The sequence below is a fragment of the Myotis brandtii genome, unplaced genomic scaffold (assembly GCF_000412655.1).
Source record: "Myotis brandtii unplaced genomic scaffold, ASM41265v1 scaffold200, whole genome shotgun sequence".
In the NCBI taxonomy this organism is placed as follows: domain Eukaryota; kingdom Metazoa; phylum Chordata; class Mammalia; order Chiroptera; family Vespertilionidae; genus Myotis; species Myotis brandtii.
Genome location: NW_005357453.1, coordinates 1,587,776 through 1,600,607, shown reverse-complemented (window position 1 = coordinate 1,600,607; position 12,832 = coordinate 1,587,776). Strand labels below are relative to the sequence as shown.

The 12,832-nt window shown below is 37.9% G+C and overlaps 1 protein-coding gene across 1 annotated transcript in view; it reads right to left on the bottom strand.

Annotated features, from left to right (window-relative positions):
• The window catches only part of DCC (DCC netrin 1 receptor), a 980,448-nt gene that overhangs the window by 145,568 nt on the left and 822,048 nt on the right, over positions 1 to 12,832 (bottom strand). The window contains exon 15 of the mRNA XM_014538876.1: positions 7,507 to 7,617. Within this exon, the coding sequence (XP_014394362.1) occupies positions 7,507 to 7,617 (111 nt within the window). The remainder of the gene's footprint in view (positions 1 to 7,506; positions 7,618 to 12,832) is intronic.

Here is a 12,832-nt window from a genome sequence, read left to right as displayed (position 1 = left end):
GTGCATATATCCTTTCTAATTGGTGTTTCTAGTTTCTTGGGATATATTCCTAGAAGTGGGATCACTGGGTCAAATGGGAGTTCCATTTTTAGTTTTTTGAGGAAACTCCATACTGTTCTCCACAGTGGCTGCACCAGTCTGCATTCCCACCAGCAGTGCACGAGGGTTCGGGTTCCTTTTTCTCCACATCCTCACAGTTTTTATTTGTTGATTTGTTGATGATTGATAGCCATTCTGACAGGTGTGAGATGGTACCTCATTGTTGTTTTGATTTGCATCACTAGGATGATTAGTGACTTTGAGCATGTTTTCATATTTCTCTTGGCCTTCCTTATGTCCTCTTTCGAAAAGTATCTATTTAGGTCCGTTCCCATTTTTTTATTGGGTTGTTTATCTTTCTTTTGTCAAGTTGTATGATTAGAGGGAACTTTCTTGAGTCCTTTAAATTGGTGGATGACATAGACAAAAAAAATATCAACAAATATTTGGTATAGAAGATTGATTGCTGTCTTGTTATTTGGCAGGTAAGACTGTTTAAACACAAACCAAATAAAAAACCAGGTATTTCCTGCTTTCTACCAAAACTGGTTATTTCATGAGGTAGGGAACATTTTAATACAAAAAGAAAGAAGAAAGGACATGATCTCATAATAAAGAGAATCCCCATAGGCAAACTTATTCTATATGCTACATTGTTCTTTTTCATGTTTTTTTTTTTTTTTTTTTTTTTTGCTGTGGACTATTGAAAACTTGGTCTAAGGGACTTTTGGGAATTACTCCTTAGACTTGCCCTGTTGTGATGGAGAATTTGGACATGATATGGAGATGTTTTACTTATATTAGAAACTGGAATAAAGATTGTCTACGTGGGTTTCATGGTCCTAGTTGTATTCAGCAACAAGTGAGTTGTACTGTCTGGAATGAATCGAAGTCAAGGTTTTTCTGTGTTTACCAGCCCAAATAGAATTTTCAGGGATAAGGCTTTTGGGGGCATAGGCTCTGTTGACATAGATCTTGTTTATTGCTGTGTGCCCTCCCCTAAGTGCAGTGCCTGGCATTTAGTAGCACTCAGTAAATATTTATGAACAAATGAATGACCAAATGTTTAGAAGTCTGGGCTGACACTCTGGGTGAATATGCCGTACCACTAAGATAAGTGTCTAAGAAATGTTTATATCTTGACTTCAGAGTTGTTCTGAGCTATAACAGAGCCATGTGATGTTGAGAGGTTTCTGGCTCTGTTTCTGGTGAGAACTGGAAGTGTTTGGCTTGGAGAAGACAAGACTTAGGCAGCTATGTCTTTCTTTCCCTCCCTCCCTCCCTCCCTCCCTCCCTCTCTTCTTTCCTTTTTTCTATTCTTCAATTTTTTCCCAAGTAGTCAAAGCTTATTTTTTCTCATTTCTCATTCTTCTGCCAAGAGATATGCCATTTTTCAGAGTCCACTTTTTGAATGAGTTTGACAGTTTTATTGTTAGTGTTCTTTCTGGGTGGTCTCATCATCTTCAATTTCGTGAGTAACTGTGGAAATAGCTTTATGCATTTCTTCTCGCTTTTTAAAACGAATGAATTTGTGACAATCCCATTTCACTCAACAATTACTTGATCAGGCTAGTAGGGCTGGAAATTAGAGACTGCTCCTAGGTTCATAATTTTTGCTACATTCCATTTGTATTTTCAGGAGTCTCTGCAATGCAAATTCTTGCTAGCCAATCTCCTCCATTTCAGCGTAGAAATTTAATTTTTAAACTACATTATGATAGATGTGCATAGCAGTTTCTATCTGCTCACTTCAATAGAAAGCGGGGGGGGGGGGGCAACACAGAGATCCCCCCAGCTTTATTTCCTAGAACAGTGATTTTGAACCTTTTTCATCTCATGGCACACATAAACTAATTACTGAAATTCTGTGGCACACCAAAAATATATTTTTTGCCAACATGACAAAAAGTAGGTATAATTTTGATTAATTCACACTGGACATCTATTGTTGTATTGGCTGTTGTCACTTATTTATGTGACAATCGAAGGGAAAAAAAGTCAGTGGTCCTGACTAAGTCAGGTATTGCATGTTGTAAGGTCTTGCCGCACCCAGGTGGATCGCTGTACTAGAGGGTACTCTGCTCAACTTCATCACAAATTCTCTCGAGCCATTCGTTATGCAAGACATTTACATAAGAACTTTGGGGAATTCTAACAATCTTGCCTTTTTTAAGCTGAAGTTTTGAGGCACAAATTAAATATTTTACAACTTCCCATCTGTTAGTTATTGCAAACCTGGTTTCAGGCAAACCAGAACAAACAGTGAGGTTTATTCTATAATCACTTTAACAAAACATCCTAATTAAAGGGCAATCCATGAGGAATAGGAGTCTTTCTCTAAGTTACTGTTGATCCTCAACTGCTTAAGCCAAGCAGAGCATGCAGGAGGAAGTCCGGAAGCCACAGGAGACAGAATTGCTTTCCGCTCTCTGCACCAACCACTGTGTCTGTGCAGCTGATTGCAGGGCTCAGAGTTACCACCTAAGGAGGAGATCACCCCCCTGGGGTTCCCCAGGAGACTCCAAAGCCCTGGGGGAAGTAATGCAGCCCAAGGCGCCTAGAGAGGCCTAACACTGCAGTTCCCTTCCAATGCAGTTTTTTGGCTACAGCAATGTCTCCCATTTCTGTTGGTTTTCAATCCCTTTTCCGTATCCACAATTTATGAAAAATCAAGCAAGTTTAATATCAAAATTTCTGACTTTGGAATGTTTAGAGTTCAAAGCTTTCGAACATTAGCCATGAAAGATTTGGTAGAACTCATTTATATCTTATTTTATGGTTTAAACATATACATGAATAAGTTTAGATGGGATGAGGTAAATATTTTTTTTTAAATCTCCTTAATATCCTATATAATAAAAGCATAATATGCAAATTGACTGAACAGCCAAACAGCGAAACGACCATCTGGACGACCATCTGGGACCACGCTATGACACCCACTGGCGCCAGGCCAGCCAAGGCGGCTGCGATGCGATTGGTTGTGGGCCTGGCCATCACCCCATAATTGCCCCTGCAGAGGGAGGCCCAGGCCACTGACCGGTGGGCTGTGGCGGGTAGGCGGAACCTCCCTCTGTGAGGGAAGCCCGGGTCCCAGGTGCCAGAGGGAAGCCGGTGCTGGCAGCCAGGGGAAAGGAAGGCCTACTCTTGCACGAATTTCGTGCATCAGTCCTCTAGTTCATATATATCTTGTGAGGGAAGCCCGGGTCCTAGGTGCCAGAGGGAAGCCGGTGCTGGCAGCCGGGGGAAAGGAAGGCCTACTCTTGCACGAATTTCGTGCATCAGTCCTCTAGTTCATATATATCTTGCAAGCCATCAGGCTGAGTTTTCCTTTGGAGCTACTAGTAACCAACTCTGAAGTTGTACACTTGTCCAGATATATGAATTCCCATCAAGATTTATACTTTTTAATATTTGAATAACACAGATATAAAAATGAGAGAAACAGGGTGGAGGACGAGAAATTGAACTCATTTTAGGGGAGTATCTCAGTGCAAAGAGGCCACGAGTCAATAAGTTGAGAAGGCCTCAGGACCAATATGTCTGGTCCTCTTAATTTCTTACAGCAAGCAAATCATTGCTTTACAAAGCACAAGAAACACCTCTCTCCCACAATCTTATTGTAAAATGCCCTAAAATGGCTATTAGTTTCCATTTTGTTTTGAAGGTGAACAATCTCAAATCATAATCATAACAGCGCTATGTACAAGAAGTATCAACCCTACTCCCTATCTTCTATTAATTTTTATTTACCTTTCTGTGATGGTACCTTGTGGGCAAGGTCAGAATTGCCTAAGCAATTATCATCCATATAGAGAAGTAGAAGAATGGGAAAAGAGACAATATTTGAAATGTGTTAAGATAATTGACTGATAACTCAGTAACATTGGAAAGAATGAGGATGCATTTTGAATCAATATTGGCAGAAATAATTTTCCTAAAGGCATTCTTTTAGAAGAATACCTCCTACGCTACCTCACACACCTTCCCTGTATACCTAGTCAACCCCTTTCCCTGAAGTTTCTAGCTCAAGTGTTATTTGTTTTCATGAGGTCTTTTCAACCAGTGCAGCCAATACCTGTTTATCCCTCAAGAGAGCTGCTCTCATCTCTTTCACGTCTGCCTGTACCTCCTCCTCCCCCCTCTTGGCAACACTTGGGGTTCTTAATTATATTTAATAATGACTGCATCACCACTAAAATGAAGAAAGGGTAAGGAGGTATGCTGCATTCATAAGAAGGACATTATGAAGCCACGGGCTTGGAAATGTTCCAGCAAATCCAAGTAAGCAGCATTGATTAGGACTCTGCTCATGGGCCCAGCATAGGGATTCTTCATCAAAATAGATATGCGAATTGGATGGTGGTAAGATTGCATGGACATGAAAAGCATGCAGGGAAATAAAAGTTCTGTGCCATCCCGGGAGCTGTGACACTACATTTTAGTTTCACGCAGATTGTGAGTCATTCGAGTGAGGGGAAGGAGCACATGAGTCAAGCGGAGAGCCCCATCCACCCTGGGTGTTTTATGGGACCTTCAGCACCTCTGCCCCATTTGTCTCCACTCCTTCTGGTAAGAGATACAGCCCCTGGGCTTGGGTAAATGATATGACCTCATTTCTTAGAATCCTTTGCCTTGAGTCACTGTCTCCATTGCCCCAGGGTCAGTTCCAGAGCATTGGTGGAGGCTCTGCTCAGATAACCTGCACTGGGCATTCACTCACAAACCTCGCCTGGAGTCTCAGCTCCAGTTACTTACAAACTTTAAAAGTTAAATAGGAAAATAAGGTATCTGTATAGCATATCCTAACTGTCTTTTTATTCTTTAGAGAAAACAGATCACATCCTCATGACTTTAGGCCCAGCTATCTTGGCCTCCTTGCCATATGCCTACCACCAACTGGGCTCCAATCTCAGGATGTGGTTTCTTTCTGGTCCTTCTGCCTGAAGGGCTCTTGTCGGACCTAAACACAAGGCTGCCTCCCTCACTGCCTGAAGGTCTGTGCATATAGTTTACCTGTCAAAGAGATCTTCTCAACCCCCTTTGGTCAAACAGTTCCTAACCATTTGCTATTCCCTCTACCATGCTTTGTTTTTCTTTAGAGCATTTATCACTATCTCTATATGAACAAAATGTATAAATATTGAGAGTAGGGACCTTATTTATTGTTTTACCCCCATACCTAAAATAATGCCTTTTATATATAGGCCTTCAAGAAGAAATCCATGTTGAATAAATAAATACACAAATTAATGTTCGCTAACCTACTAGTGAAGGGTATTGAGCTTTGTGAATTGCCACTGTGTTGCTCCAATTTATATTGGAGCAATTTATATTGCCTACGACAAGTTAAAGAATAAGTCTATAAACTGTAAAAGCTATTTCTCAAGTAAAACAGAAAAATAAGGTATTTGTATAGCTTAAATAACATCTTCTAGGATTCAAGTTATTTTCCCATAAAGTATAATGTCACCTCTAGGGTTGTCCCAACTAGGTTGGCCCAAGTTTGCCTACTTCTAATACATTGTCTTTGTTTGTTTCTGCCAGAGTGATCTCATCAAAATGCACATATAATTAAGTCACTATTTTAAAAAGCCCATTAATGACTTGCTTAGGAGAAAGCATATTATTGCTTTAATGACATTCCTAGGACAGAGTTCAAACTTTTTAATTTACTCTTGTCAGATTTAGAACTTATCTCACAAACCTCATCATATGTCATCTCTGTGTTTTAGTCTCGATGGCTTTTTTTCCCCCAGGCCCCCAACAGTTCCATTGTCTGTCTTGACTTCATACCTGCATTTACCTTGCCCTCTCTTCTTCCTCCCTCAATTTCTAATGCATGCTTTGGCGCAGCTAATTCCTGTTCATTCTTCAAGTCTCAGTTTAAATGCAAATCTTGATTATGTTTGTCTATTTGCCTATCAATCTACCTCTCTATCCATCCTATGTTAATATGATGGACAGGGCCAATATTCAACTGGGTTTGAACTAAAAAATGTCAATTTCCTATTACTTCACCGCGAATGTTTGTCTTTCTTTGTTATACTCTAAGATCCACAAGCAAAAGATCATGTCTTCCTTATTAATTATTATATCCTCAGTGCCTAAAGCTTAGTACATTTTCTCTCAATATTCTTTGAATGAATGTGCTGTCCCGTGTCAGTGGTTACTATTATTGTGGAAATAGCATTTGTTTATTATTTTAGAGCTGTCATAATTACTTTGTAAAATCTATTCAGTGACTATATTCAAATCACAAATGAGGGTAGATTATTTAGAAAGAGAAAAAGGGGAAGGTTAAAGAGGAGAAAAATGAGAAGGAAGAGTTTGCAAAAGAGGAAGGTAGGACAGACTTGAGAAAGGGTGATGGAAGAAGAACCAGAACAAGAATAAAAATGAGAAGGGAAGGAGGAAGAGAGAAAGAGGACAGAAGAGGGAAGGAATATAGAACTAATAGGCCTCATAGTAATTTCACTGTCAGTTATTTAGACAGTTGTCTTGTGTCATCATATTTTCAATGCACATGTATTTCTTATTTTAATCCTTGTCTGAGGATATGTTTTTATTGATTTTAGAGAGAGAGGAATTGAGAGAGAGAAACATCCATATGTGCCCCCACTGGGAATCGAATCCTCAACCTTTTGGGGTAAGGGATGATGTTCCAACCAACTGAGCCAGTAGGCCAGAGCCACATGTATTCATTCTTTTACCATTTTTTCATGGTCCCAGTTTTGATCACCTAGCTTTAAGTTTATAGATCACAATTTCTTTTTTCAAATACCACTCATTTGCATGAATTTCTATCTCTTTCACTTGTAAGTTGTAATCTCTATAGTATATTTCTGTTTTATTATTTAGATGTTTTTCTCTTGATTTTTATTTTCTTATTTAGCTATATGATATTTTTATTTCATAAAATATTTCTCATCTTGTAATTTTGAAAAATTTGTTTATACTTAGTGTTGTGATTTTTATATGAATCACAATAACTATCAAATCAAGAAAGTAGATTGTCCTTTATATAAAAATTAAGTGTCAAATATTAAGAACCATAACATAAACAAATAAAAAATATAAATTGCTGTTTTGCATAAGCATCATAAAACAGCAAAATAACTATGCAAATTAATTATATTTCATGATAATTATCAGAAATTGTAGCAGTTCCTGTGACAAAAATGTTTAAGGTCAACTATTCAAAATAAATGTTAAAAAGATAACTTCAAATTACCTTGAAATAAGTAACATATTATGAGGACTATAATTAATGCATAATTAATTTATATTTACATGGCATTGTTGAAGACTATACTCATTAAGGTTTTTTGGTTTTGCATCTAAAGATATAGAAAAAATAAATATCCCCCATGATGGAGTTCATTAACTTTTTTAAAGAGAGCCTTTAAAGCTGAAGTAGCAAGGAAGATAGAAGTCAGAGTGATAATGATTGAGGAAAGGTCTTACCATCTAGATCATTCTCTGGGGTCTCCGCTGTGTGCCAGTTGGAAGCTGGTCCCGTGCCATTGACTGTCATGGCTGACACTTGAAAACTGTACTGACTTCCTTTCTCCAGTCCTAGGAAAGAGTTTTCCACAAAGGAAAAAAAAAATACTGAGTAACTATTTCTAGCTGAGTTTCAAAACTTTTAGTTAAATTTTAACTACTGTAGACATGCTTTATGTCGTTTGTGATGGTTGAGGTAATTATTGTTATTTTGGCCAAAAGGTCAGACATATTATAGCAAGAACTCAAATTATTTTTCATATATTCTTATTTATTTTGGTCCAGTTTATAAAAATGTATTCCTGAAAATAGCCTCAGGGTAGATGCAGAATATAAAATATGAACGATGAAGAAATAATCAGAAATAGCAAGGATCATTTTTCCTCACAGTCCGGAAGAGGCCTGCCTATAAATCAAAAACCATCAATCTAAAAATTTATGTCCTCATCATCCATCCAAGGTCAGTGATTATGTTTTATTTGGGCAAAGCAAAAAGAATCCAAAGCTACTGCACTTCAGCAAAAAATATTAGGGCTTTCGTCTCCCAAAACCGTCGCAAGGCATACTTTGTTTTGCATTGCTTCCATAATAGAGCATGACACAAGTCTATCTCTATGATAATTAGTACAAATAATATTGTATATTGCAGGCTAATTTTAGAGTACAGGTAGATGAGAGAGCCCGTGGATCATTAGTGTGATATGTGTTAATTTTGTATGTAAATAATTTTCCTTTTAGCTGAATCGCTAGTAGCTCATTAACACAACAAATTACTGTAAAACAGATGACACCTGTCAAAGGAACACATGACTTTTTTGAGATGTTGAGGACTCAGTTGAAATTGACAAGTCCTTAAACCTCAAGGTGTTGAACAACCCCGATAAAGATAAAAATATAATCCCTCTTTGCTTTTTTTCGTTAATCACACATGGCACACACATTTGGTGCCAAGGAAAATTCATAAAGAAAGTAAACTACTAAGGAAATGAGACTTATATAATGTACAACATTATGCATTTGCAGATTTTTGCATAGGAGAATGAACACATGTTGGTATTAAGGGGAAGTATAACTTACTACTCAGAGGAGATAGTGTTTTAAGTGATGGATAGCATGGACTTCTTAATGTCAAGGGACAATTGCCATCAATAAATAGTACCATTAGAGAAGACAACTTGATTAACTCGCCCACACAAAGGTATCTATAACACAAAATGTCCTGTTAAGGACTTCTGATTTTATAAAATACACTGAAGCTCCATGAAGACATGGCCCGAGAATGGTGTTGGTACTGTTGTTTTTGTTATTATTCGTATTTTAACTGTATATCTACAGAACCCAGCCTGACACATGAAAGGCACACACATAAAACAACTATTGAAAGATTCACTAACACACGAAGAAACTATAATGATAAAATATAATGATAAAATATCCAACATCATCAGGAAGGTGGCAAACACATACTTTTGAACATAAGATCTTTGTCATGCCTCACGGAGGCTCATTGCTCACCATGTTTTGTCCTTGGGTTATCTGCTATTTGTTAATATCTGATATCTTCTTAATGAGATTTAAGTGCACAATACAGTATTGTTGATTGTAGGCACTATGGTGCAACACAGATCTCTACAACTTACACAACTTGTGTAATTGTCACTTTATACCCACTGAACAGCTTCTCATGTACTCTCTCCCTTGTCCCTGGCATTCTATACTCTGCTTCTATGAGTTTGACACTTTATACCTCATGTAAGTAGAATCATGCAGTATTTGTCCTTCTGTGACTGACTGATTTCACTTAGCATGTCTTCCATGTTGTCGCAAATGGCAGGATGTCCTTGTTTTTAAAGGCTGAAGACTATTCCATTGTATGTAGATACCACACTAAGAGACTCCTTTATCAGTGGACATTGGGTTATTTCTTTATCTCGGCTACTGTGAATAATGCTGCAGGGAGCCTGGACGTGCAGTGTCCTTTCCAGATACGGATTTCAATTCCTTTGATGTATTCCCAGATGTGGGATTGCTGGGTCATCGGCAGTTCGATTATTAATCGGCAGTTCAATTTTTAATATTTTGAGGAACCTCTCTACTGTTTTCAGCATAGTTTTTGCTTTCAAAGTTAATGTTGGTATTAGTGCGTACATGTTTGAAATACTTTAATATTAATAAGCCTCTACAGATTCATATAACAGCCAGTCATTTAGGGAGCTAAAGACAACAACATTGTATAGCACAGGCTGCATATAACCAGGAGTCAGGAAACCTGTAATTTAGTTGGGATCATCACTTTAACTAGTAAACAAATGTTAGCAATGTCAGGCTTTGGGCCTCTGCTACCTTTTCCGTAAAACAAGGGGAATAGGTGAGATAAATGGTATAGTTCCTGCTTTGGTTAGTTCAGGCTCCAATCTCATTGTGTGTGTGTGTGTGTGTGTGTGTGTGTGTGTGTGTGCGCGCGCGCGCGCAAGCATGTGCACATGTGTTACTCAGCTGCTTCTAACTATAATTTAGTTCTAAAAAAAGTATGGTGTAGGTAGCAATTCTTTTCTTAGTTGTAACAAAATTTCACTGTCTAAAGCTGATTGCCTTCTGCCTATCTCTATCTCCAACAATACTAAGCCCCTTCAAGCTTTGTAATTCTTTTGTTCTATTTCTCCTTTCTTAGAGCTTATGGCAAGAGACGGTATATTATTCAAACAATATGATCCCCCTTTATTCTCCTAATGTTAACCTTGTTATAAAATGTCTATGCTATTGTTTTAGTTTTTCAGTCCTTGAAATATCAATGTGTGTTTATCATTGTTTATTCTATCTCAGCCATGAAACACAAGAAAACTCCTGAACTCAATCCCAAACAAGCTTTTCTGAAGAGCTCTCAAAAATTAAAAACAGCATTTTAAAATATAGTTGACAGGGCTTTCCACAATAAACTCATCATTGTGGTTTAAAATCCTTGTTATAACTCGGAATTACTTTGTTATTGCAGATGTCTCATTCTCCTAGCAAAACACACAACAACGACAACAACACACACCTGTATAACACACAGAGGTTTGTACAAAAAAGTGTTTGCGTGTCTATACCTGAATATTTATTTATATCGTCAAATGAAACATCTGGCATTTCCAATTTTCTAACGGCCAAATCAATATATCCACGTGTCTTACAGGTATTGAAAACATGGGGTCAAATCCTGTACATTTTAAAGTGTTGGAGATCACCATAGAAAAATCAATTACTCTGCTTACTAGAAAGTGCGTAAGTTACTAAATATATCCTGGGGACAAGTGAAAAACCACAGCCAATCTACCAGGGTAAGTTCCGTGCTGACTTCTCCACGCTTTGCAACATTGAAGATATTTCCACAACATCTAGAAATGCAGCAGGCACAAGGGAAGCCAGTCCACACAGCAGAGGAAGAGAAGGCAAATATTTTGTAAAACTTGTCTTTAATGTTTTCAGGGCATAAGGCTATTTTCTGGCTCTTTTTTATTTCTTTGCTTCAAATTAAAACTGGCACTTGTGTGGCTTTTTTTGCAATAAACATCAGTTACAGTTTTAAATATAACTGCTCAGGTGATGTTTGCATTTTATAAATATCGAAAGGAAGAAAGAACAGTATGAATGAAGGCTTCAGATTTGGAGTCGAGATTCCTACGAAGCTATGCAAGTGAAAGCAAGCATTTGTGAGCTAGTCCAGTAACAAGTTGAGCTACTTCTTTGCCATAAGCTGGAATGATATTAAACCAGAGTGGTGATGGGTTATGTCATGTTGATTTGAAGCTCTGATTGTCACACATATTTTAGATGAATAAAACATGTGGGACTAAATTATTTATTTTTGAATAAACAAAGTTTATGAGAGGATACAATTCAAAATAATTGTCCTTGAGAGAAAAATAATAGGAGGTGTCTCTGGTGAGTTGAATAGTGTCCCCCTGAATATTAGAATGTGACCTTCCTTGAAAATAGGGCCCCTGCAGAGATAATAAGTTCAAGATTTCAAGATGAGTCTCTGCCTCACTCCATTTCTCTCTCTAAAAATTAAAAAGCCCTGGCTGGTGAGGCTCAGTTGGTTGAGTGTCATCCCAGACATCTAAAGGTCACTGGTTCAATTCCTGGTCAGGGCACAGACCCAGGTTGGAGGTTTGATCCTAGTCGGGGGTATACAGGAGGCAACTGATAAATGTATCTCTCTCCCTCTTCCTTCCTCTCTCTCTAAAAATCAATACAAACAGATTTAAAATATTTCAAGATGAAATCATCCTGGATTCATGGTGGGATATACACCATGACTGGTGTCCTTATGAGAAGAGGAGAGGCCATGGAGACACACAGAAGGTCTGCAGAAATGGAGGCAAATATCTGAGCAATGCATCTATAAGCCAAAGAATGTCAAGGATTGCCAGCAACCACTGGAGGTTAGGAGAGAAACGTGGGATGAATGCTCTCTCATAACCTCCAAAAGGAACCAATCCTGCTGATGCATTGATTTTTAACTTCTCACTTCCTGAACTGAAAGAAAAAAAAATCTGTTTTAAGCTACCACGTTTGTGGTAATTTATTATGTCAGCCCTAGGACTAATATAGGGTCTTTGGTAGTGAAAAGGCTTATGCTTGCTGTTCTCTGTATAATCATTTTTAAAAAATGATTAGCTATGGTAAATTGTGCTGCTATGAACATAGGGGTGCATATATCCTTTTTGATTGATGTTTCTGGTTTCTTGGGATATATTCCTAGAAGTGGGATCACTGGGTCAAATGGGAGATCCATTTTTAGTTTTTTGAGGAAACTCCATACTGTTCTCCACAGTGGCTGCACCAGTCTGCATTCCCACCAGCAGTGCACGAGGGTTCCTTTTTCTCCGCATCCTCGCCAGCACTTGTCGTTTGTTGCTTTGTTGATGACAGCCATTCTGACAGGTGTGAGGTGGTATTGCATCATTGTTTTGATTTGCATCTCTCTGATAATTAGTGACTTTGAGCATGTTTTTATATGTCTCTTGGCCTTTCTTATGTCCTCTTTCAAAAAGTATCTATTTAGTTACGTTTCCCATTTTTTGATTGGGTTTATCTTTCTTTTGTTAAGTTGTATGAGTTCCCTGTAAATGTTGGAGATTAAACTCTTATTGGTGATAACATTGGCAAATATGTTCTCCCATGCAGTGGGCTTTCTTGTTGTTTTGTTGATGGTTTCTTTTGCTGTGCAGAAGCTTTTTATTTTGATGTAGTCCCATTTGTTTATTTTCTCTTTAGTTTCCAATGCCCTAGGAGCTGTATC